Raw genomic sequence first — 25,108 nt, forward strand, 5'->3', positions numbered from 1 at the left:
ACGGGCCATTTCCGAGTTAGGAGTTTGCAGAGGGTAGCGGGTGAGGTGGGAGGGCAGGTGGGGAGAGAAAATTAGGAAGCTGCAACCTGACCTTCAGGAAGGACCCTGCCAGCCTGCTTACCAAATAAAGTGCCCGCTCCACCTGGATTTTTTTTTTTTTTTAATATATATCTTTTATTGATTTCAGAGAGAGGAAAGGAGAGGGAGAGAGGTAGAAACATCAATGATGAGAGAGTCATTGATCGGCCGCAGCCCGCAACCCGGGCATGTGCCCTGACCGGGAATCGAACCCCGATCGCCTGGATCCTAGGTCGAGGCTCAACCACTGAGCCACGCCCGGCCGGGCTCCACCTGGGTTTCCTAATCCATCACATGTGCTGTGGAGACGATTAAGAGCCACAAAATGATACATGCTTATCAGATGATACGAGGCAGAAGCCAAAAAATGAAGGCGGAACAGGCAGCCCTTTCTCCAATATTTGTTTAAATGGGCGATCCTCCGAAATGCTGTGGCCAACGCACCCTATGTCTCCATTTACATGACAAATGCCGTTTGGGAAAAGGCGAAATGATGGGGACAGAGGACAGATCAGTGGCACCTGGAGGGGTTGACCACAAGGGAAATTCGGGGGTCACACACGGAATTGCTCTGTGTGTTCATCCGGGCGGTGGTTACCGGAATGCCGGCGGTGTTTGCCAAGACTCAATGAGCTCTACACTAAAAAGAGTGAATTTTACTGTGTGTAAATTTAAAGAACATGTGTTAGCCATAATAGAGATTAAAAAGTTCAAGGAATTTTGGTTAAGTCCCTGAGATCAGCTGCTCCTTTTTTTAAAAAAAATCCTCACCTGGGGATATTTTTTCCATTGATTTTTAGAGAGAGTGGAAGGGAGGGAGGGAGGGGGAGAGAGAAACATCAATGTGAGAGAGACACATGGATTGCTTGCCTCCCACACATGCTCCAACCATGTCTGGGGATAGAACCTGCAACCCAGGTACGTGCCTTGACCGGAAATCGAACCCATGACCCTTTGGTGGGTGGGCTGATGCTCTAACCACTGAGCCACACGGGCCAGGCCCATGTGTGTGGTTTTTTGACAGTGAACCTGGCAGCCTTTTCACAGTGACAGTCTGCGCTCACCGCATGCCCTCTGTTCAAACTTCCGCAGCAGAAAAAGTCACCAAAATGTTTCATAAAGTCCTCCCAGTCCCTTAACCTCGCCCGGGAAAGAAGGGGTGTGACGGCCTGAACTCTAACCTTCTGGGACCTGGGTCAAAGGCAGGCTCAGGAGGTGCACGCTCAGTAGCATCAGCTGTGTGCAGGGAGCACAGCACACACGCTAACGATGCACACGCGCGTGCGCACACACACACACACACACACACAAATGGGGCTCTGGAGCGAAGATTCCTGGGACTAGGAGCTGGGACTGAGTCTCATCAAAGGCCGGGCGCTAACTGCTGCTCAGCTCTCCAAGGAGCCCCTCTGTGGCTCGGGGGAGGACCCTGGAACCAAGGCCCGCTCCAGCCCCAGCACCCTAACTCTCTTTAGTTTTAGAGACGACTGCACAGCCTTTCTCTTTATGACTCACTTGTCAGGTTTGGGTGGACGGCTCTCGGCCACACCAGGAAGCCCTGCTCCTCCGGACACATCCGTCTGTAGGGAGGTGTCACCCTCAGACATGTGTAAAACTACCGACCACCCAGAAATGCACAGAGGAAAAGGTTAAGGGTGTTATGTCCACATAATGGAATATTGTATAGGAATTAAAACATCAAAGGATGTAAAAGAGTAACATCAGGTTGGCTAGTGTTCACTAATCAATCATTTGGCCAATATTCGGGGGACGTCTATCGTGTGCCATGCGCCTGGTGGGTCCCGGGAGACAGGACAAGCACAGCGGGCCCAGCCCGCGCCCGGGGAGGTCCTGATGTTAGGACAGGCTCTTCCAGGTGCTAAAAGCCTACGGACTTTATTTTGTTTCATTTTCTCAACAGCCCCAAGAGGCGGGTCTATCATTACCCCTCGCTTCATGGGCGAGGACACCCAGGAACAAAAAGTCAATATCCACCCTCATTGATCGGATTTCTATAAATACGTGCTGCCTCCTCAATGCCTTTTATAATTTCACTGCAGCTTGTACAAGCTCACAGAGCACCGATTGACAAGGGTGCTCGTAGGAGGTCGTGGGGCCCTATTTCATACCTGACTTGAACCCCGTTTCTTTTTCTGCAGGCTTATTGTAAAACAATTATCCTGACACGCCGCTCAGCAGCTACTCTCCTCCCTGTTTCTCATATTGATTCCTGAAGCATCACTCGGCCTGGGAGGCAGAGGAATTGATGACTGGGTTTAATTTTAAGTGACATGAATAGTGTTGCTTTTCTCTCTCCCTCCCGGAGCCCATTTCAACATCTGATTGGCAATAATTGGTGAAATTTTTCATGTTTACCAGGGAGCCTGAGTCTGTTTTCGTATCCAGAACACATCGTTGTATCTTGCTCCTAGCTAAGTCCAACTTATGATACATTATCATAGAGCATGAACATCTTGGGGACTCAGAAAGGCCTTGCTCTGGATCGAGATGTTTACAAAACAAACACATTTTTCTAGAACAGCCAGAGGCCCGTGCCCTGGCCAAGCAAATAACCCTTTTCTCTCTGAGCTCCCTGCTCACAATCAATATTCCCTCTAATTGCGAGCAGAGCATCTTACTGGGTCATCTCGTCGGAAGAATAAAATAGGAAGGGGGAACATACAAAAACCAGAATTTTGTGTCATAAGCAAATAAAACGTACATGGCTTAAATATGTAAACGTATTTAAATCTATGCAATAGGCATGCGATTTAAAAATAATTACAGTGATTATGATTTTTACTCAGTTGAACCAAACGTTTATAGGGTTTATTTCCTTCTTAGTTGGCCATGATTTTACCAGGTAAAATGTGATCCTTTGACACATGTATTTTAAAACATAAAGGCCCTGGACTTGACACAACTACTAGAGAAATTCCCTCTATCTTCCTTCCCTCTTTCCTGTCCCCAGACTTTGCCCCCCATTGTCACTTGGAGTTTTTGTCACTCCTGTTTTCCTTTCCTATGGGGGATATTTTTTCCATTGATTTTTTTTATTTTAAGAGAGAGTGGAGAGAGTGGAGGGAGTGGAGGGGAGGTTAGGGGACAGAGAGAGAGAGAGAGAGAAAGAGAGGGAGGAGAGAGAGAAATCTATGGGAGAGAGACACATCGACTGGTTGCCTGCTGCATGAGCCCTGATATCAGGCTGGGATCGAACCTGCAACCCAGGTATGTTCCCTTGACCGGGAATCGAACCCTTGACCCTTTGGTGCATGGGCCGACGTTCTAACCACTAAACCACACCAGCCAGGGCTACTTACAAGGCCTTTAAGACGACAAGTGAACTTTGGAGATATTGAAAAGACGGGTTTTGATATATGACTACTTTTTGGACTGAGAAAGTTATAAAAATGTCCCTCTACTTCACGGTTACGGTAAGGACATATGAAAACATGATGGTCTTTTCATCATAGTCATGGCCTATTTTGCAGGAACAATATATGCAAGAGCCTTAACGGGATGTAAAGGAAAGCGCTCCCCATCACAGAGTGTTTTCCCCGCATCGTCGCTGTCGAACGCATTACTAAACACAAATCCAGCTTAATCAATACGCTCCCTCGTCTGCGCCAACAGCCAGTCCGTCGGTCTCTCCACTCATGGACAAACAGCCTGCGCCGACAAACAGAATCTCAGACGGTAAGTTCCTCAGGAAGAGCTTATAATGCTATATTGTTAGAAAGTTACCAAAATCAGTTCTTTGTGAGAGGGGGCTACTGCTCCTTTCCCGCTGTTTTGATTACCGATAACCTGGGAAATGTAGGGCAGGATCGAGCCTGGGTTGACGGGGGGAGTTTTCTTCTTTTGATGTTCTTTCCAAACCGTCCTTCTGCTGCAGAGAAGGACAGTGATGTTTCCCTTCCCCTCTGTGCCCTCGGGATAAATCCCTCGTCAGCTGAAGATTCAGAGTCAAGAGTGGGCCGTGGAACCCCGATGGGGCTGTAGCTTCTAACGCAGGGAGCGGGCAATTACCCGTTCGGACCACGAAGGCCACTGGCACAGGTTAGAGAGTCCCCGCAATTTCCACGCCGCACCACGTGCTTTGTTCAAAGGCGAGCTGCTGTTATATCGTATGTTCACCACCCCAAGTCGAGTCTTCCATCGCCGTTTATTCCCCTTTCCCTTCTTCTAGTCACCCCAATAAATTCAATTAAAAATAAGATCAAGTACAAATACTTTCTGGCACCCATAAAAAAAGGGAACCTAGTTTGAATGCTTCGGGGCAGGTGGGACTACGCCGGGTCATAAGGCCCCCAACAGCCAGGCAGGAGCTCGCACCCCAGGTGAGGAAGCTGGGGCGGGTTCAGATGACGGCGACCTGACTGCCACCCACTTGCTTTTGGTTTTCTCAGATGCCTCGGGAAGGCTGCTCTCCCCCCTCCGCTGGTTTACAGCTTAGCACCAGGTTTATCAGAAGCAGGGCCGCTGGAGCTGCACAGATGGGCTGTGTTCGTTAACACCCGTCACGTTCACATTGAAGGTGGGGAGGGCCATCAGCAGGAGGTGGCAGGTGACAGTTCCAAGACTGTGGAGCGTGAGCCAACTAGCCTGGGTGCCTTTCCCTGAATGGACTGGTCTGCGGGGAAACTCCCTGATTCTAGGCGCTGGGCTCAAGGGGACAGGCTCTGGGGAGTGGGCCCCTCGGCGTCCAAACGCCTAAAGACAACCCTTCTGACAGTCCTGCCATCACCTTGGCTGAGGATGGCTTTATAAATGGGCTCAGGGCAACCAAGACTTTTTTTTTTTTTTTGCCGTTAAAGCAGACCTGTGCTTTAAAATGCCAGTTGGTCTGTAACTCAGGCGGCTGTAACGTTGCTTTGACGCCAAGATCGGTAACAGGACTGCGGCTGACCTTGGTGAGACTGGTCGTGAGGAGAATGACTCCATGGTTTTTAATGGCCGTTGCTCTGTTCTCACGCGGGGAGAAGGCATCTGTGGTTGTGCAACTTCATTCGGGGGTCTGTGGAGTCCTCTAATAACCCCATCATGTTTCGGGAAAAAAATACAGGGCTGCCAAACAAGGCAGAACTAGTCCAAGTAAGCCATCTCCCCTTTTAAAGCAAATGGGAATCTCATGCCCTAACTTATTTTGGGTGGGAATGGCTACCCCAATTTTTTGCTGCCTCAAAGTGAATAGCAGTTGTCTCTTCTTGACTGACTCTTTAATAATATATATTCCGGTGCCTCCAGAGCTGTTTAGGCTCTTTGCGCCTCTGCAAAATGAGATTGCACAGGTGTTTTTTTAAAAATTCATTTTTCAGATCTGACCACTTATCTCCCCTGTTGCTGATCAGCATCTAGCTGCCTGTCTGACTGTCGCTGATGTGCCTGCAATCGTCCACCCAGGGCATTTTTCTAATTTGTGTTGGATCCTGCAAGGGCTAGGAACCCAGACCGCGGTGCCTACCAGGGCTCGGCACAGACCAGGGGTAAGCAGGAACCGTGTGGGCACCGGCTGTACCTACCCAGCTTTCTACCTCGGAAACCCTGGCATCCCCCTTACACGCCACCTTGGTGTTGGGTTCCATCCCGCAGTCTGGACCGGCTACGGCACCGGGCACAGGGCTTGTCCTGGCTGCTGCCCACGGTCTGAGTGGCCAGCTCCCCTCTCCTGGCCCCACCGGTTCTCTGTAGATCTCGGTCCTGTCCTTGCTCCCAACACCCTTGGTTCTTGGGGCTGGGCTCCTGCTGTTTTCTTGACATCGATTTTTTCCTTCCTGCGCTTCCTTCCCGCCCTGACAATGACTTTTCTTCTTGCGCTAAGAGGAAGCTCAGGACAGAGTAACAGATACTATGCCAACCACGAGGCAACGAAAAAAAAGGGCAGATAGTACGTAGAATTCATTTTGGCCTTGGTGCTGCTTTCGGAAGCTGTATGCTGTTGAAGGAATATTTTTTGTCTCAACCCTCTGTTTTTATATATAAAAGTCTGTACTGAATTGGGTTCGGCGACGGGCAAAGCAGAACTTATGAAACCCAACCACATTTTTGAGAACAAAAATATTTATAAAGAAGGGTGTTTATCAAGGCATTCTCACCGGGCTAGAAAGACAACAGGTTTAAAATATCAAAAAAGATAAAGTCCACGAATTTTCTGATGGCTTATTCCTGCTACTATTCTGTCTATACCCAAAACAAACAATTAACATTTTCATCTCAACCGAAGGCGTCAGGTCAAATACAATGATTTCCCGAAGCCTGAAGGCGGTGCAGGCGTGGGCGACGTGAAGGTCACTGTGGCTGACAGCTGTGTGGGGCTGGCCCTGAACTGCACACAACGGGCCTGCCCACCATCCTTCAGCAGACAAGTGAGCTCAAGAGAAAATACACTTCAACCCACTGCTGCAATGTTTCCCCTTATAGGGCAGACATCTTTTAGGATATGTAAGCCTATGCTAAATTTTAAAATGGAATTCATTTAAAAAATGTTAATTTAAAAACGATGCCACCCCGGCCGGGTAGATAATTGGTTAGAGCATGGTCCCTTTATGCCAAGGTTTCGGTTCGATCTCTGCTCAGGGCACATACAAGAATCAACCAATGAATTCACAAATAAGTGGAGCAACAAACTGATGTTTTGCCTGCCCCCCCCCCGCAAGAAAATCAATCAGTAAATAAAATAAATGATACAGACATGTAGGTCCATTAGTTCTTAATTATGTACGTATAACACGTGGGAAATTCACCAAACTGTTAAGCTTTCTGCGGTCGTTGAGATTACAGTTAGTTTTTTAAGCTTATTTTAAAAGCTGTTCTTTTATGTCTCCTCTTCTGTGTTTGGATGTCTTATTTACTCACAATCCAACTTCCCCCTTTCGTCTCTTTATTTTTAGAGGTGGTGAGAAACCGAGGCAAGGAGTCAAGCTTTAGGTTTCAGGTGACTCCTCTCTGGATGCTCCTGGGGAAGGGAGGCTGCGGGTTTGTTGATTCCCAGGCAATCCGCAGCTCCACAGAATCAGCTGAACGGATTATAGTTTACTCACCCATGAGGGATCTCAAATTTTCTCCAAACCTTAACTTATTTAGATATGATTTTTAAACTGATTTTTACAGAGAGAGGAAAGGAGAGGGGGACAGAGAGAAACATCAATGCGAGAGAAACAGCAATAGTCTGCCTCCTGCGCACCCCCGACTGGGGATCGAGCCTGCAAGCCTGACCTGTGCCCTTGACCGGGAATCAACTTATTTATTTTAAAAGGATGCAGCTGAGGCTCACATTCCATCCATTGATCAACCGTTGGTGACAGGCTTCCTTCCTAATGCAACCTTGACATGGCAGAGCATCCATAGCTAATCGGGGGGTGGCTGTCTCAGCCCCCACGCGGGTTTTCAACCTAGCAGAGCCTTGGGCTTTGTCCCAGTGATCTCCAGGGTCACTTTCCACCCACTGCTCTAAGACAAACAACAAAGACACATTCTGGAAAATGTGTTTTTTTTTATACGCACAATGCCCGATATACTCTAGATGGGATGGCAAGTACTTCTGTCCCTGAGTCTGGGATGTGCAAAAGGAGGAGCCGTCGTCGCTATTAAGTTCTCAGGTTCATATTTATGACCCTGCTCAGCAGAAATGGACGTGGCAGCAGGGCCAAGCACCGCAGCTTACAGGCCGCCTGGGCCTGGGCGCGCTGAGTCAGCCGGCCCTCTCCAAGCGCCTCCCTCTGATCCTCAGCGTTGCCCACCCACCTCTCCTTCCCTGCCTGGCCGTGTCACTTAAGCATATTCAGCGAGCATTTACTGAGTGCCTACTATGTGCGTAGCTCTGCACGAACCCCCGTGTAGAACACAAAGGTGGCTGAGATGACGACACACTGGGAAGACGTGACAGGTACACACCGGGGAGCGGAAAAATACCACCTGCCTCCCATGCTCTACCCGGAGGGTGAGCCACTTCCATTGATGAGCCCGGGGTAACGTCTGCCTCGGGACCGAGGGTGACTTCAGTGGCGGGAATGTTCTATGAGCATGCTGAGGGTGAATGAGGCCTCAGGGGCCATGGGACAGGACGGATTCCAAGTGCACAGGAGAAACCCAGAGGAAAGGTAGGGCAAGGGAGGGAGCACAGAGGGGGATGGTGTGAGCGTCACTCTCTATTTGGTTTTAGGGTTCACGCATTTACACTCTCCATGTCCCCCTCTCCCCCTCTAACCAAGTTCGGGCCTTCAGTTCAGGCCTTCGTGGGTCTTGACCCAGACCTAAACTTGCACAGGGTTCCCCGGCTAGTCTCACTGCCTTCGGGAGCGCTCTCGGTTTAATTCATATATGCATTACTCCTAGATGGCTTTTCTTACAGCATTCTTTTTTTTTAATTTTATTTTTTATCCTTACCTGAGGATATTTTTTCCATTGCTTCTCAGAGAGAGATGGGAGGGAGGAAGAGAGAGAGACAGAGAGAGGTCAATGTGAGCAGAGACACATCGATTGGTTGCCTCCTGCACAAGCCCCAACCGGGGCCAGGCATGGAGCCTGCAACTGAGGTCTGTGTCCTTGGCCAGAATTGAACCCAGGACCCCTCAGTCCGTGGGCCAGCGCTCTGACCACCGAGCCCACCCAGCAGGGCTCTTACAGCGTTCTTTGTATATTCCTCGGTCTGCTCTACTAGCTGCTGCCTATAAGAAAGTCAGGCCAAGAGGGCAGGTCCCGGGCCTGGGCCTGCTCGAGTCCCAGCTTCCCGGCAGCGGGGGTTTCCGCCCACATTTGCCGACTGAGGGTAGGTGGAGTCCTGGAGCTTCAGGGCAGGCAGGGCAAGATCAGCCAGTCTGCTGTGTCTTCATTTCACAGAGCAGGAAGCCCTGGCGTCATAAGGCCCAAGGGACACACCACGGCCACAGGGCCATGTCTCCTGTCCCCTCTCTTGCATTCACAGTCCCTCCTCGTCAGCGTCTCCCCACAGTGCCTGGACACAGGAGCTTCCACCACCACCCGTCTCGGCTCCTTGCTGTTCCCGGGACTCCTGGTGCGGAGAGGCCGCTCCCTGTGCCATCACCACCCCCGCATGGAAGCCACGTCCACGGCTGACACCTGTAAACGGACAGGGGCCGGTTCTGTCTCCACAAAGCCGGCCTCCTTGTTTCTGCTCTGTCCCTCCTCTGAGGGACACATGCTCTTTCTTTATCACTAATCGGCAACTTAGAAAATGGACTTGCATTATTTTATTTTTGTATTGAAGCATCTCATGTCCCCAGTGTGGTGCTATAGTGAGGAAGAAAGAAGGGCTTCGGGCACCCGGACTCGCAGAGTTCAACATCTCCTCGGAGGCATCTGTTTCAATAGTTATCTCATGGACGATGCCACTGAGGCCCGGGGAGGAAAATGACTGGCCCACGGTCCTTTTGTAAAAATTGTGGGAAATAGGCACAACATAAAATTTCCCATTTTAACCATTTTCCTGTTGGATGACTGGATAAGCATTCACTCCCCCATCCCCGGCGGCTACCGTTTTGTTTTCTGTCTCTTTGAATTTGTCTCCTCTAGGGACCTCACGTAAGTGGAATCACATAGTATTTGTCCTGTGACTGGCTGATTTCCCTGAGCATTTCCAGAGCGCCCGAAACTTCCAGATCATGCCTTCCTTGCGGTGTTTGCTTGGATCTGTGGCAGTTACGGAGGGGGACCAGGCAGGGCGGTTAGGAGGCCCTGAGGAACAGGACAGGGCAGGAACGGAGGCCCCGAGAGGCACAGCCCTGAGGGTCCCACGCCGTGGCATCTGCGTGCCACTCGGAACAACACAGAAACATGGGCCACCCAAAGTCCGCTGTGTCCTGTGTGAGGATGCAGCTCCGTCTGAGCTGCTCTGCCCATCCCTCCTGAGCCAGGCGGCTTCCTTCAGCTCCTAACGCTCCGCAGCCTTTTCTCACTCTGTTCCCTTCTCCTTGCTTTCCTGTTCCCTTCAGCTGGCGACTTCTACGCACTCTTTTAAAAAAATATATTTAAAAATGTTTAAACAAATAGTTCTTTAATATTTAAAAAAAATTTACTTCCATATCTCCAAATGACACAGTAGTTTCCAATTTCACGCAGTTTCACTTTTAGGCTTTATCTACTGACCTACCGACAGGGAATAAAAGGGTTTAGCTCTTTTACCAGCCCCCCTTTCCTTGCAAAGCACCCTTCGTCCATCCTTCTAAAATTGGGAGGCTGCAAGTTTGGTTAGGTCGATATTTAGTTTTTACGTATTAAGAACATGTAGATGCCGTATGCAAAGTTATTTCATTTGCTACGGTTCCTTTCCCTTTTCCGCGGCTTTTGTTTTACCTGGAGGGTTGTTTTTTCCATTCATTTAATTTTCCGAGGGTGACTCTGATTTGTTTAATTTCCTGCTGGTCATCTTGTGCCTTCCTCCCCTCCTCGATCTCCAGTGAGCAAGGAGCAGGAGCTCGGACAGCGCCGCCTGCCCGGCACTCACGGCCAGGTGGCGGCCAGGTCGCCGTGCTCTGTGGAACACAAACCTTTTCACAGAGCGCTCTGTGAAGGTCACTCTGTGACCTTGACAGGGTGAGGCAAAGATGAGGTCACTGCACAAGTCATGTCTCAGCACAGACAAAAGAAACATCCACGCCACAAAACTAAGCAAGCATATCCCTTTCCTGCCCAGTGCCAGTAACAGCTCCCTGTTGGCCCCCCAGCGACAGCTTTAGCCCTGCTTGGTTCCTGTTACACCCCAGATGAAAGCATCAGGACATCCAACCGCAGGGAGCCCCTGCTCCCGCCAGCATCAGCCCAGAGCAAAGTCCCGCTCCTTGGACCATGCTCCCAAATCACCAAACACAAACCTGGCGCGAGGAAAAGCTCTCCCAGCACCTCTAAGGCCCCCGGTTCTCCGGGTGTGCGTCCTGCCTCGGAGCCAGGGGGCCGCAACCCCGATTCGTCCCAGGACCGCGGGGTTCCTCGAGGTCAGCGGCCCTACTGTGTCCACCATGGAGGCTTAATGCCTTGGACGGTAGCCCTCCACCCACTCGCTGCAGTGGCACATCTGGGACCTGCGGTGTCCAGCTGTTGGAAGGACCTCCCTGCGCGGCCAGGAGGAAGCTGGTGCTGCACTGAGCCCCGATGTTCCGGGGAGGCCCCTCCAGTTCTGGACGTTCCCCTCCATCCTTCCCTCCCTCCTGTCTTCCCCCAGCTGTAAGGACTATCTTTTGTGTGTGTACATATGTCAAAATGGGTTTTCCTGAATCTAAACTTTTATCCCCTCTTTTTGCAGAAGGATATTGGCTTTCCATGGCGACAATTCTTACGAATTGTGTGTGTGAGGTTGGCCCCTCTCACTGCTTTTTCTGTTCCTCTCCTCTCTCCCTCTCTCTCGGGAAACTTTAAACATAATGAATTAAAATAATCATCCTGGGGTTATGTGGGCACTTTAAGAATTTCTATTCCAGATCAACTGTCAAAAATGTCTAAAAGACAGGAAAAAACCTATGAAGCCATTTGTGTTTCTTCTGTGGACACTGAAAACTGCATTTACAAGAGAGCTTTTGTTACTATAGTTACGAGATAAGAAAAGGCCTCGCTCCCTGATAAGAGAAGGGCCTCCAGCACAACGCTGTCTTTAAAAGGCAGCTTCCCCTATAAAAATATCAGCATGATGATTTGGTTTGCCCAAGATCAAGGTTTAATTTCTTATAACTTTAAGTTTCTAAATTTGCTATATTGTTTTTATGAGTAAAATAAACCCTCACTTGAATTAAATACATCATCCTTGTTTTCATAACATTTAAAATACACACACACACACACACACGCATTCAACTAAATAAAAAGGTGATAATGGACTTTTAAAGTGTTTAATTACGTTAGCAAAAATTGTAATTCCTCGATTCTTAATTAATTTTAAGATCTGAGGCAAATGGTTTGATTAATTAGTACGTAACCTCTGATATTTAGACAATTTATAAGAAGGAAACAGATGCAATATAAATGCTATGATCGATGTTTCTCTTTCCTTCCTCTCTCTCTAAAATCAATAAAAATGTATTAAAATAATAATAACAGCATTATGATCTAAAAACTCATTCTCAATTGTCTGTTCACTGTGTTTTATAAAAGGGAAAAGACACTGGGAGATATATAGTATTTGACATTTCAAAATGGGGATCACATCAGCCTCTGATAACACTGCGCTTTCCTCTCTCCCTTCCCCCCCAGTCCCCCCAAAAAGCCCACAGTCCTGGCCACGCCCCTCTCCTGACCACACCCACCTCCTCTCCTGACCACGCCCCCACGACCACGCCCCCTCTCTCATGGCCACGCCTCCTCTCCCCTCCTGGCCACGCCTCCTCCCATCTCCTGACCACGCCCCTCTCCTCTTCTGACCACGCCCCTCACTGGCCACGCCTCCTCTCCTCTCCTGGCCACGCCTTCTCTCGTCTCCAGGCCTCTGCTGCACCCAGAGGAGTCTCCTTCCCTGGAACCCGGGCTAAAGCTCTGATCTCAAGGGAGAAGCCCAAACGAGAGAGGCGATCGCACCATTTATCAGCCACACGGGGTCACGTTTTTAGAGTGCATGTGGCATTGCTGGGCCATCACTCTTGTCCCGGCAGAAGGAAACTGTCGTGGGAAAATCGGGATGTGTGGATCCACTGCTGAAGCTGTTCTGGTCTGAGCCCTGCTTACTGCCGCCGCGTTTTGATCACCGGCCTCGGTTTCTCCATTCGGGATAAAACTGGCCGTGGGTCCTCCATTTCCCTCATCGCACCGTGTGTTTCCAGAGGTGCTCACAGTACCCCTCATCCCACGTGCTCCTTGGGTGTGACCTTGCCACTCAGCCACCAAGAAGCAGACAGAGTCTGCTTCCCCTTCCCGGGAGTGCGGGCTGGAGCCCAGATCTGGGCCAACAGCACGTGGTCAGAGGGATGCATGCAGCTTCCGAGGCTGGGTCTTCAAGGTCACAGGCCTGCACCTCTGCTTTTCGGAACGATTCTTCTTAGTGCCCGGCTGCCATGATGTGGAGCCTGGGGGGGGGCTGAGGCTCCTGGCTGACAGCGTCAGCTAAGCTCCTGGGCAACCACGTGGCTGAGGCCACTTTAGACCATCCAGTTAGTCATCCTGATGCCCAGCTGAGACCACATAGAGCAGAAGTGCCGCCCAGGCAGCCACAGAATTGGGTGAGATAACGGAGTATTGTTTAAGTCACCACGTGTTGGGTGGGTTGCTGTATAGCAACAGAGAACAGAAAGACCCCTGGTCTTTCCGCCCTTGCCTTTCCACGGTCTTCTCCTCTCTTCTGGCTGGAACACAAGCCTCTAAAGGCAGAAACTGTGCCCGTCTTGGACAGCACTGATGTTCCAATGACAAAAAAAACGCCGCGCACATGACAACTGATGGCTACGTTCTTGTTTAGTTACAACTGAATAACAATAACTATTGTAGTTACCCACCTACTATGTGGCAGACCCTGTGCTGCTTGTAAAATGTATCATTTTGTTGAGTCCTGTAAAGTAGGGACTGTTACTACTTCTCTTTTATACATGAGGAAACAAAATGCACAAGAGGGAAGGTGACTTGCCCAAGTTGTACAGTTTGTAACAGACTAAGAGTGCAAACCCACACGTGCCATGGCAAAGGCTGCTGTTGTTGCAATCCTAGGTTCCAATCAGGACAGGACAGGTTGTGCCGCAGCGACAAATAGCCCCATCGTAGCCTAACATAGCAAAGGCCTTTTCCTTTCTATGCTAGAGGTTCGTCATGAGTCGACAGGGTTCCCTGTTGATGGTGGTCACAGAGGGACCAGGCTGATGGAACAGCCGCTGTCTTCGGGTCTGCCGGTCACCACACCAAAGGGACAGAGGACTCCAGAGCTTCTTGCATCAGCCACGATATGTTCTAGCCCAGAAAGTGCACACGTCTGTTCTACTCCTAACTCCCTGGCTGAAAATATCCAGGTGGTAGAATACCTACCACTTACACCACCTCATCAATGAAGATACAAGTATGTCATTCCCTGCTGTGTGAGGAGCCTCGGCCACAGTTCCGGAAAGTTCTGGAAAGCCCTAGAATAACTTTTTTCTCTCTCTTTTTTTTGTTTTGTTGATTTTTACCCGGGGATATTTTTCCACTGATTTTTAGAGCGAGTGGAAGGCTGGGGGTGGGGGGGGTGTGGAGAGACATTGATGTGAGAGAGACATTGATTGGTTGCCTCCCACATGTGCCCCGACTGGGGCCGGGGATCGGCCCTTTGGGGAACAGACTGATGCTCCAACCACTGAGGCACACCGGCCGGGGCAAGGATTTCTTATCAACAGATCATAATATTCACATTTTAGATCACAATACACAATATGATTACAAACTTTATTAAATTCAAATGGATAGACGTTCACTTCTAATTTTGCCACCCTAGACACTGCCACTGACAAATAGCGATGGTGGGTAAAGCAGTAACGGGCCCCCATTAGTATTCAACTTCTCTCCTGACAGCGTCTCAGTGACACAGAGGAATTAGTGCCTTTTTATTACAGAATAGATCTACTTCATTATGATGTTAATTATCATGAATCACCATAATGGCACAAATGCTTTGAAGAAATTAATAAAACGAGGGCTCAGATTTAACTTCTGCAAATGAAAATGAACGCCGCCACTCTGAACAAGAGGCCCCCTAACAGCACTGCGCTTGCAGTGCAGCGATGCGCAGTGGGTGCCGGCGAGCTTCTGCATCCACCCCACGCACGTCCGTAACGCACAGGTCAGGAGCCCCGGGTATAACGGCCCTTTCGGTTCTCACGTGGGACAGAACCTTCTCTACTTCACTACTGCATTTCTCACCTTTTTTTTTAAATAAAAGAAAATTACTCAAATCATAACTAATTATTGTCAGTGGGTTAAGGCTCTATCGAATCTGGTCTCACTCAACTGAGAAAACTCCTCAGAGTACAGGGCAAATTTTCATTTAGCCTTTGTTGAAAGCTCTCCATAATAAAATAGTGGCCACTCATCTTTTAAAAAGTGATTATGATTAAATGCTACCCTATCTTCCATAGTAAGCCTTTAAAAAAAAATTACCATTAAAATAAAAAAAAATTGATTTGAGAGAGAGAGAGAGAGGAACATTGATCGGCTGCCTCCTGCACAGGCCCTGACTGGGCTGGAATCTGCAAGCTGGGAATGTGCCTTGACCGGGAATCAAACCAGCCGCCTTCAGGTGCGCAGGACGCCGCTCCAGCTGAGCCACCCGGCCTGGGCGTGGCCATTCCTTTTTTAGGGGCTCCAATTATCAGGAAGTTCTTGCTCATAGGGCAACTGAGACCCCCTCTCCCTCACTGGTCTCCTTCGGTCCTGCTGAGCAAACCTCTTCGAGGCCTAACCCCTCCTTCCTGCAGCCGTCGACGAAGACAGAAAACGGGTTCTCTCCTCTGAAATCCTACCTTTTTCTGGATAAATATTCCCCGGTCTTTGGATTTTTCCTATCTGGGTCTTTGCCTATCTGGTCTTCTCCTCAGAAGATGAATACCCATCTTTAAATGAGGTGCCTGGGATGGCCATGGGGTCTGAGTGTCCGCCCTGCTCTGGACAAAATTCTGTCACTGACGTATCTCAGTATTGCGTTTCTTTAGAAGCCAGTCGCCACATAACGCTGGCTCATATCAAGCTCTCCATGAAACCATCGCCCCCGTCCCCCATGTCTTTTTCATAACTTCAGGAGTCTTCCATGTTTTACTAAGTGATTTCTGGGGGGTGGGGAGGGCTCAGTGCAGGAAGTAAGCTCATCTTTACTGTATTTCATTTCATTATTTCTCTCCTATCTTTCTAGGCCATCAAGATGCTTTTGAAGTGTTTCTCATGACCTGGCTTATTAAACCATCCCTCTCAGCGCCATGTCATTTGCAGACACAATCAACATTCTACTTGTGTCTCTATCCAAGGCACTGATGGGGATGTTGGACACACACACACACACACACACACACACACACACACACACTCAAGGCCATCCGCAAGCAGAAGAGCCTGCTTCAGGCCTCCTGTTCTGTTTCTCTCCCTTGACTTCAAGATCTCTTGAGAGACCATTAAATCTGTGGCTGAAGCTCATATATGTAAACTCCATGGCATCATTCAGCTTTTACTACGGACATAAGTGGGTCCGGCGACATTTCTACCTTGTGAAGCTTTGCTCATGGCCAGTGGCCCCGATTTCTTCTTGGGGGACTGAGACACATAACAACCCATCTAAACTTGGGGTGTTGGTCGACAGGGGTCACATTTTTATTTCTAGGATAAATTTCCTCCATTCTCTTTAGAAAGATTGCACCTGTCCTTTCTCAAGCCGTGCTCATCAAAGAGCTCACGTGAAGGCAGATTATTTATTTCGATCCATCTTTTTCCTGATTTCGGATCAGTTTCTGATTAGCAGCCGACCCAGCTAAGCCACAGCGGGGGGCATGGATCTCTAGGTGTCAGAACCTCGCTGGAGGACACGAGAGAGCTCTCTGAAGCCAACCCGTCTTTACAGATGAGCATGCACAGAGCTGGTGAACGCATGTTAGTTATTTTGCACTAAAATACAGCGGTCCCTTGGTTTCCGAATGGGATCCGTTCCGGAGACCGTTTGAGCTCTGGAACGTTCCAAAACCGAGGGATCCACAGCCTACAGCTGGGCCTCAGGACCTTACCCTCAGCGGAATTGCGATGGAGATTAAATGAGTCCAAAGTGCTTAAAATGGACCTTGGTCTGCAGTGAGTCCTATACAAGGGTGTATTATTATTTTTAATTATTTTTATTACAGGTTGGCTCTCTCACTATCTGCTCCTCCCGCCCCCATCTTTTTAAACGAATGCTTTTTACGATTAGCACCATCCTGATCATCACTACCCACCGGACACAGAGCATGTCATCCACCATCTTACTAGTTCCATTTTGGGTTCATAATATACATTCTCATAGTAAAAAAAAAAAAAAAAAATCCACTGGCTCTACCTTAATCATTGAAAAATGCCTGGCGGACCCTATCAATATTTTAGTCTAGGAAGCGCCGATCATAGTGGTGAAAACGGCAAGGACGGCACATGAAGCCACAATCCCACTCGGGGAGGCTGCTCCGTCCAGTTCCTGTTGGGCCTCTGACTTGCAAGTAACATCGGATGAGCTATTCTCAGGAGTGAGAGGGAGGAAGAATCACGCCGATATGTTTAGAATACGAAAGATCGCTGGCAGGGGGGCCTCTGAGAAACCAGCGAGCACTTTCCACGCAACGAAGCCAGCAGCAGACACAGGCCCCTGCTGGCGCTTTAGTGCGCGTCACACGCCCAATAACGCTGGTCCCAACAGCGCCACCGACGACGCCCCAACCACCAACCGCAACCTGCTTCAAGGGCGAGTGCGCGGCTTTAGAACAGAGGACCGAGCCCTCTGCCCCGCATCCTTACCGATCACTTTTCCCAGGAAGAGCGACTTGGGAGAGTTGAACAGCGTGTCGGAGGCGCTCGGCAGGTGGTAGCTCACAGAGGGATAGTGATCCAGCTGCGGGAAGAAAGCGAGAGTCACTTTTAGGAGAATGTCCCTGCCCTGCCCTGGATTCGAATCTTCCCGGGGCGGGGGGAGATATCACTCTGCGAACCTTATTTCATCAGGAGTCTGACCACTCCTTCGATGGGTTGTTTGAAAACAACGTGAACTCTTCATGCACATTTTCTGTGGGTAATTTACCTCCTGGATTAGGATCCTTGTCTATTTACTGGGATAAAATCTGCTTGATCCAAATCTCTGGTACTGATCTCTGAGACAGAAAATGCTACATCGATAGCAATGAATTCTGTTCGGGATCCTCTTACTGTCCTGTTTCCTCCACCTTCTTGCACTATCAGCTTATAGACCAATAGTAACCTTCGGAACACATATATATTCAGTAACTTCTTTCTGCCACAGGGCAGGTGAGCTGGCCTGAGTGGGGGGAGGAAGCCCACGCGAACAGCCTGCACCGATGGCAGGGGGAGCAATGCCCATTTCTGACTACATTTCCCGCGGAAAAAGTGCCAACGGGGCTGTCTTAGAGCCACAGGACTTGTCCTTTGTGTCCCTGGGCGGTTTTTCCTGCCTTAGGTGACATAGAAAGAGATACAGTCTAGTTGTGTTTCCCCAACAGCCAGCTCCTTGAGCCTCCTGTGCTTCTTTGTATCCACCTGTGAAAGAAACCTCTTTTGTAACCTCTCCTCTCCTCTGAAGTGAGTGTAATACCCATCTCAGGAATTTGGGGAGCTCTGACCTGCAGAACCGCAAGGCTCTGTGCCTGGGCGGGTATCTGGTAACATGGGAATAAAAGTCCAAAACACACCATTCAAGCAAACACTGGCATGTTCCACTCCAATTTTGAAAAGCCTTTAAAAAAAAATAATTTCAAGTGCATCATAAACAAAACACTTATTCTGGCAGGAGAATCTTTATTCGAAATCGCATAGAGTTGTTTCTGTGGCGCAAAGGCGACTCCGGTTTTTTTTTTTGCTGCTGCGGATTCGGAGCTGCTTTGGCTCCATCTGGTGGCAGCCATGGGTAACTGCTGCCCCTCCACCCGCCCGTATTATCTGCTGTCAAAATAGGCGGTTCTGCGATGCTTCACCGTGATTTATAAGTACTTCTTATAACTTAATCTTTCCCGTTAAAGAGCTGAAAAGTGATACAAACAATACATGCTCATTTTAGGAAAATAATAGAAATTTGGAGGAAAAGGGAACTGGTGGCAATGTTAATTTTTAAATGTACATTCTTGCGATTTTGTACAAAAATTGGATGGAACCCAGCTACACATATTGCTTGGCATGTATTTCTCATTATTTAATGATGTAGCATAAAATACCTTGTGTCAATACATACACAACTAAAGTATCATTTGAAACGAATGACTCGTACTCCATATTATGAATATATAGTCCATGATCTTTAAAAAATATCAAATTTTTATGTTTAGGCTCTCAGATGTTTTGTGTCTTCGGGCCCAGTACAGCGCAGAGCACATAGTAGGTCCTCAATAAAAACGCGCTGACATTCGTTCGTGCAGCGGTTCAAGCAGTGAGCACAGAAGTGAAGTCAGTCCTCAGGGGTGTCCGCCCCCTACCGTGGAAACGCCTGCCTTCTCCTGCACTGTTTCTATGGATCCAGACCAGACAGACTTGGATTTCTTGAGGCCGTTTTACATTATTTGTACTGAGCTCACAGTAAAATAAAATTCCTAGCTTGTCTCCACATGGTTACTTCCAGCTCCCCCCCTTCCTGTCTTTATGTAGCTGATGAACCAAAGACTAACATTTACATTGATATTATATTAAATTTTTGTTTTGCAGCACAAGTTTCTGATTCTTGATCCTGTTATCTAACATATCAGTGACCCTGCCTGCTTTGTTGTTGTTAATCCCACCCGAGGATATTTTTTCCGCTGATTTTTTTAGTGAGAGTGGAAGGGAGGGAGGGAGGGGGAGGGAGAGAGAGAGAGAGAGAGAGAGAGATCAACGTGAGAGACACATCGATTGGTTGCCTCCAGCATGTGCCCCGGCCCGGGCTGACCTGGAATGGAACCTGCAACCCAGGTACGTGTCCCTGACGGGGAACTGGACCTGAGACCCTTTGGTATGTGGGCTGACGCTGTAACCTCCGAGCCACACCGGCCAGGGCCACCTGCTTCTCCTTTACCTGTCAATACCCTGAACACACCCCACTCTCATCAAGTCACCAATTAAGAAATGTCCAACAGGAATCTAAACGGGTGACGACACAGAATTCTAATCCGAGTGACTCGTTCAGTTAGGACATGCTTTTGCAACAATTCAAATGAAAAACACGACCAGTGCTGGAGAGGGGCAGAAAGCCGTCAGCATTCCCAAGGAGTGAGCCCGGTGCCCGGTGCCCGGTGCCCGGTGCCCGGGGCGTGTGGAAGCAGGGAGAGGGAGGAGTGCGGGGTCTGGCCTACACGGTCCTCCCGGGGAGGTGGGAGCCCGCTGGGCTACTCAGGCCGGGGACTGCGGGGAAGGGCTGAGTTTGAGCGCAGAGGCCCCGGGAAAGGGAAAGCAGCTCTGGGGCAGGGCAGATGCGACGAGATTAAGGATTTTGAGAGAGGAGATTATTCTGGATTATCTGGGCTGAGCCAGGAAGGCAAAGGGCCTCCACAGGGAGCGGCCCCGCCACCTTCATCAGCACAGCAGGCCTTTCGTTGGCCCAGCAACTCTGGACCTGCTCCAGCCTGGCCACACCTGAAGCTCACTGCTCTCTGGGGGACGGAACAACCGCAGCCCTTTTGTGGTCCTGTGGGTGCTCTCCCTCTGAGAGGCGCCCCTAGGAGACTCCACAGGGGCGTCCTTAGGTCTCAGAGTTTCCCTTTATCGCGGTTAATTCTTACACCTTCCACCCTGTGTTTAACCTGCTGTGTGGCTTCTCTTTCCTGACTGGACTCAGACAGGACCCAGAAGAGTGTGCTGAGCACCTACTGTGTGCAGGTTTGTGCCAGGCCTTCTACATCTTGTTGAACAGATATCACATAGCAAGTCCACGCTTTACCGTGACAAAAAGCACCCAAGCCAGAGAGTGAGCCAGAAAGAGGGTTGGCCAACCTGTCCATCCGGCTTCAAGGCGACAGTCTAAACCAGCCCAGCCGCCCTAACGCGGGGAGGGAGAGGAACAGCTGCATTTGAAATAGGGACATTTCTAAGAGAAAATGTACCCAACCAGGTCAGGCAAGACAAGCGCAACCTGAAAAGCCCAAGGACACGTCACATCGTGTCTGTCGTCTCACGTGTATTGCTCTGGTTAAGGGTAATAATTTCAAGGTAATTTCTTTGAGGTCCAAGTGAGCTATTTTGCTGCACATTTAGCTGGTGGTCACCCCGCTGACAGTAAGAGCCGGTGTCATAGACGCTCATTAAGATTAATGACTGTGACTCTGTGCCCCAGGACAACCTGCAGGGAACACTAATTTGTCCAGCAGACACCACTGTGTCATTCAAAGCAGAGTGACTCAGGCTGGGGCTCGGGCCTCACACCTGAATCAGAGCCTTAGTGTCCGTTCAGGTATCGCTTTGTGACTTCAGGTCTTTTCCATGTTCAAGCCCCGGTTGGCCTTGGCAGAGTCTGGCCTGCGTCTGTTTGAGGGTGAAATGGAAAAAGTGGGGAAGGGACAGAGAAGAGAGACCGAAGGAGCTGGGTGACCTCTCACCCCTGCAGGGCCTGGCCCATCCCCTGAGAAGGGGCTGGAAATGCTGCCTCGAGGGGCTCTAGACAAGGGCCCGAGATTTCTCACCTTTCTGAATCCCCAAGTCTAGGCAATATTTGGGGTTCGCTCAGAGACGTTGAACTTGGAACACACCCTCTGGATAAATGTTTTGCTTCAAGTTGAAGCTAAAGGCTAAACATAAGTAAAAGCCAAAGCAGAGAGATGTGAGGGGTAAGAGACAAAGACCCAGCTTTTTCTCAAAACAGTAAAAAGAAAAAAACCCCACTAGCTTTCCAATGTGGGTCTCCTTTCCCCGAGTCCAACACTCCACCTGCTGGAAATACACGGAATAGGACTTAGAGCAGAGATTGTTTTCCAAAGCCGTTCTTTAGGAAACTGATTTTCGTATCAGTACATTGTATACTTTTTATAAATATCAATGAACAAGAGGAGAAATTCTCATTTCATAGCTGAAATAGCATTAATTGCAAAGATTTTTATAGCAGGAATGGCCCCAAATATTATACGATTCCCACCCCCCCCCCCCAAAGAATCAGTTGAGAAAATCTGTAGGACTTACAGGTTTGTGTTTGGGCCCGTACCTGAGAACCCAGAAGCTGATGGTAAAGCATAGAAATGAACGCCCGAACCAGTTCTTAATCCAAGTCCATGCATGGAGTCAGCAGTATAGAGTCAGTTTAATACACGTTTATATTATACAACAGCATGGGCAAGGGACCCTGCGAAGTGTCCTTAGAAAGAAAGTTTCCCGACTTCCTGCGGTTCTAGGCCTCCCCAACACTACAGCCTAATCCTGTGCTTCTTCTTATTTATTTATTTTGAATTCTCACTCAGGATATTTTTTCCATTGCTTTCCAGAGAGGGAGAGGGGGAGAGAGAGAGAGAGAGAGAAACACCGATGTGAGAGAGACACATTGCCTCCCTCACGCACCCCGGGGATGGAGCCTGTAATCGGGGTATATGCCCTTGGCTGGAACCGAAGCCAGGTCCCTTCAGTCCGTGGGCTGACACTCTGACCACTGAGCCAAACTGGCAAGGGCTGTATTTATTTTTTTTTAAAATGAAACTCTGCTTTCCATCACTGTCATTCCTCTGACCCTGGGAGCTAATGGTTTTCTACGTAAATGCTACCCACTGATCAATGATTCTTTGCCAGGTGATATTTTAAAATGCTCAGAGAAAATGGAAATGCTGTGTGTCTAATCAGACTGAAGTTAAGGGCTGTATGGTTCTAACCCTATTTAATGAAACAGCATTTTCTCCCTTTATTGGCTGGTCTAGGATTATAGGTTTGCTAAAATCGAGACTGCGGAATGAATCTCATGGGCGAGGTGTTGAAATAAAGCAACCGTAGGTGCTTTTACTTTATTGATCTTTTTAATGCACTGCCTTCAGTATTTAAATGAGTTTCAGTTTGTTTCTTTAACGGTCTTTCAATGAAGCTAAGTTGACCTGGTTCCTCTGGCAATCATGACACTGTAATGGCAGAAAAAAGGCTAATAATGAAAATGAACTCATTTTACGTGGCTGAAAAGGGTGTATTTCTATTGATTTTAACTGTAATATCATTAAAGACCTTGTTATTAAAAAAACCCTCGGCAAACACATCCTTTTTAGTGCAGACGCTCCATCGATATGACTTTGCCGGGAGGTTTTGGCAGCAATAACGACATTCGGGAGGGAGTGTAAACATGGGCATCACCAGGGGACTGGGAACCACGTCCTTCAAATCCTGTCCCAGGCGGAGGAGTGGGAACGTGTGGGAAGGAAACCGGCGCATGAGCGTGACTTCAGAATGTGGGGAACGTGCCCCGGGCCTAAGAGCTCAGCCTGACGACCGGCTCCGCTAACATATAGGAAGCAGGGAAGCCCAGCTCCCCGAAAACACTCCCGTTTTTTAACACTATGTTTGGAGCCTGTTCCGAGGAGTAGAAACGTGGGGAGAGAGACTTTAGCAGAGGTGGCAGGAATGGGCGGTAGGGAAGACTAGGAGAAATGATGAGAGAGAGGAGCACTCGCGCCTGCTGTGACCCAGCCCTGTGTGTGTGCGCGCGTGTGAACGCTGTAACAAAAAAGGCTGAGCTGAGTCTCAGCCTGGAAGCTTGTTAGATGGGGGGGGGGGGGGGGGAGCTTTGTTCTCCTGGGGTTTTTGACCAGGAGCTTTTTCAAAACAACCAATTCACTTGCCCAGGTTTCACGGGCTTGCGTTGGGGTCCACACCCCAGCCAACATCTTTTTCCCAGGCTAGGCCGACCGTTCTCTATGGTCCAGCACCTCCCCTGCACCATTCTGACTTCATGGCCCACGCGTTTACCTCCCCCTTTGTTCTGCCCCTTCCCCCAGTGGCCTGAGGGCAATGGTCTGGTGGCTCCCTGAGGGGCCTGAGAAGCCGTAGCTTCCTGGCGAAGCCAACAAGCCTCTGCCTCCCAGCAGAATGTGCTCGACAATTCCCCCTGCCCTTTGTTTCCTTTCCCATCAATACTTTGCTAAGGACGGTAACCGTATTTCCCCTTCTCAAACACGCGAGTGCGGCCTAATTCCTGCGGTTCACTAAGGGGCGACAGAGGGAGGACTGCGCATCACATACGCCTTCGAAGGCGGAAAGGGCCCATGTGCCCCAGCGAGCGCGCCCACGGTGTGTGCTCGGAGCCCAGGACTCAGCCGCTCCACTCGTGCCTTTCCTCGGCCACGCAGCAAACACGCCTCGGGGCTCTCTCCACGGCCGGGCTCAGGGTGAGAGCCGTGGGGTGCGCGAGGCTAAGCAAAACCCCCAGGTTGCACCCTCTGAACGCAATGTCAGGCTTCAGTTCCTGTGAGTAACGCCAAGTCCCAGGGCCACCACCGCACAAGTTACGGCCAATGGCCACCAGAGGGCATCTTGACACCAGCTCAGGACCCGCTCCCGGCTGCTGGAGGATCAAAAGCCTCCCTCGACCCCAGGGCTGACTCCCTGGAGCTCAGGGCAGCGGGTAACCCTTCGGACCCGGGACCTCATGCTGAGATACATTTATTTTTTTCGGGGCAGAGATGCATTTATGTGAGACAGGAGCCTGCGCTCAGGTACCGTGCGTGGGAACCGACCCTCTCTGCCCACGGCACTGATAGCTCCGGGATGAGCATCTCCGGGGGCGACGTGGGTGCCTCGCGGACGGACAGATGGACAGTGTGCCTCTCAGACTGAACTCTGGCTTTCCTGCCAGACGGAGAAACCCAGGAACCTTATCTTCTTTCTTAGGGACGATTTACGAGTTTAATGTGCTGAGGGGAAGAAATGAACTCTGCGGCGCTGGGTTTATGCGCTTTGGCTGTGTTCTGGAGGAGCAAAGAGAGAAGCGACATCGCAGATCCTGAGCTGGGGCAGAAATTGCACTGCGGCCGCTTTCCCGCTGAGCTGTGAGAAACAGACCGTGGAGTAAACAGTTTTCCGGCGAGGAGGCATGGAGGTCCCTCCAGGCCTGCGTAATTCATCGCAGATGAAATTTCTTTTTTTTTTTTTAAAAAAGTTTTTTTTTAAAAATTGATTTCAGAGAGGAAGGGAGAGAGAGAGAGAAACGTCAGTGATGAGAGTCACCGATGGGCTGCCTCCTGCACGCCCCCTGCTGGGGGTCCAGCAGCAACCCCATCATGTGCCCTGACCGGGAATCGAACCCTGACCTCCTGGGTCCTAGGTCGATGCTCAACCACTGAGCCACGTGGGCTGGGCTGCGGGTGAAACTTCTTTAGAAAAGAAATGAAAAAACCTGGAAGGGTTCACGTATTCATTAGGAGCCTTTTCCTGTGTCCGATCAGATGAGCGGGATGGGTTCAACTGATTCTTTTTTTCTTGG

At 49.6% G+C, this 25,108-nt stretch overlaps 1 protein-coding gene across 1 annotated transcript in view; it reads right to left on the reverse strand.

Moving 5' to 3' along the window:
• Positions 1 to 25,108, reverse strand: part of CNTNAP2 (contactin associated protein 2) — a 1,311,177-nt gene that overhangs the window by 36,670 nt on the left and 1,249,399 nt on the right. Inside the window, exon 21 of the mRNA XM_081147555.1 lies at positions 17,494 to 17,587. Within this exon, the coding sequence (XP_081003681.1) occupies positions 17,494 to 17,587 (94 nt within the window). The remainder of the gene's footprint in view (positions 1 to 17,493; positions 17,588 to 25,108) is intronic.

The sequence above is a fragment of the Miniopterus schreibersii genome, assembly GCF_964146895.1.
Source record: "Miniopterus schreibersii genome assembly, chromosome: 9".
Lineage (NCBI taxonomy): Eukaryota > Metazoa > Chordata > Mammalia > Chiroptera > Miniopteridae > Miniopterus > Miniopterus schreibersii.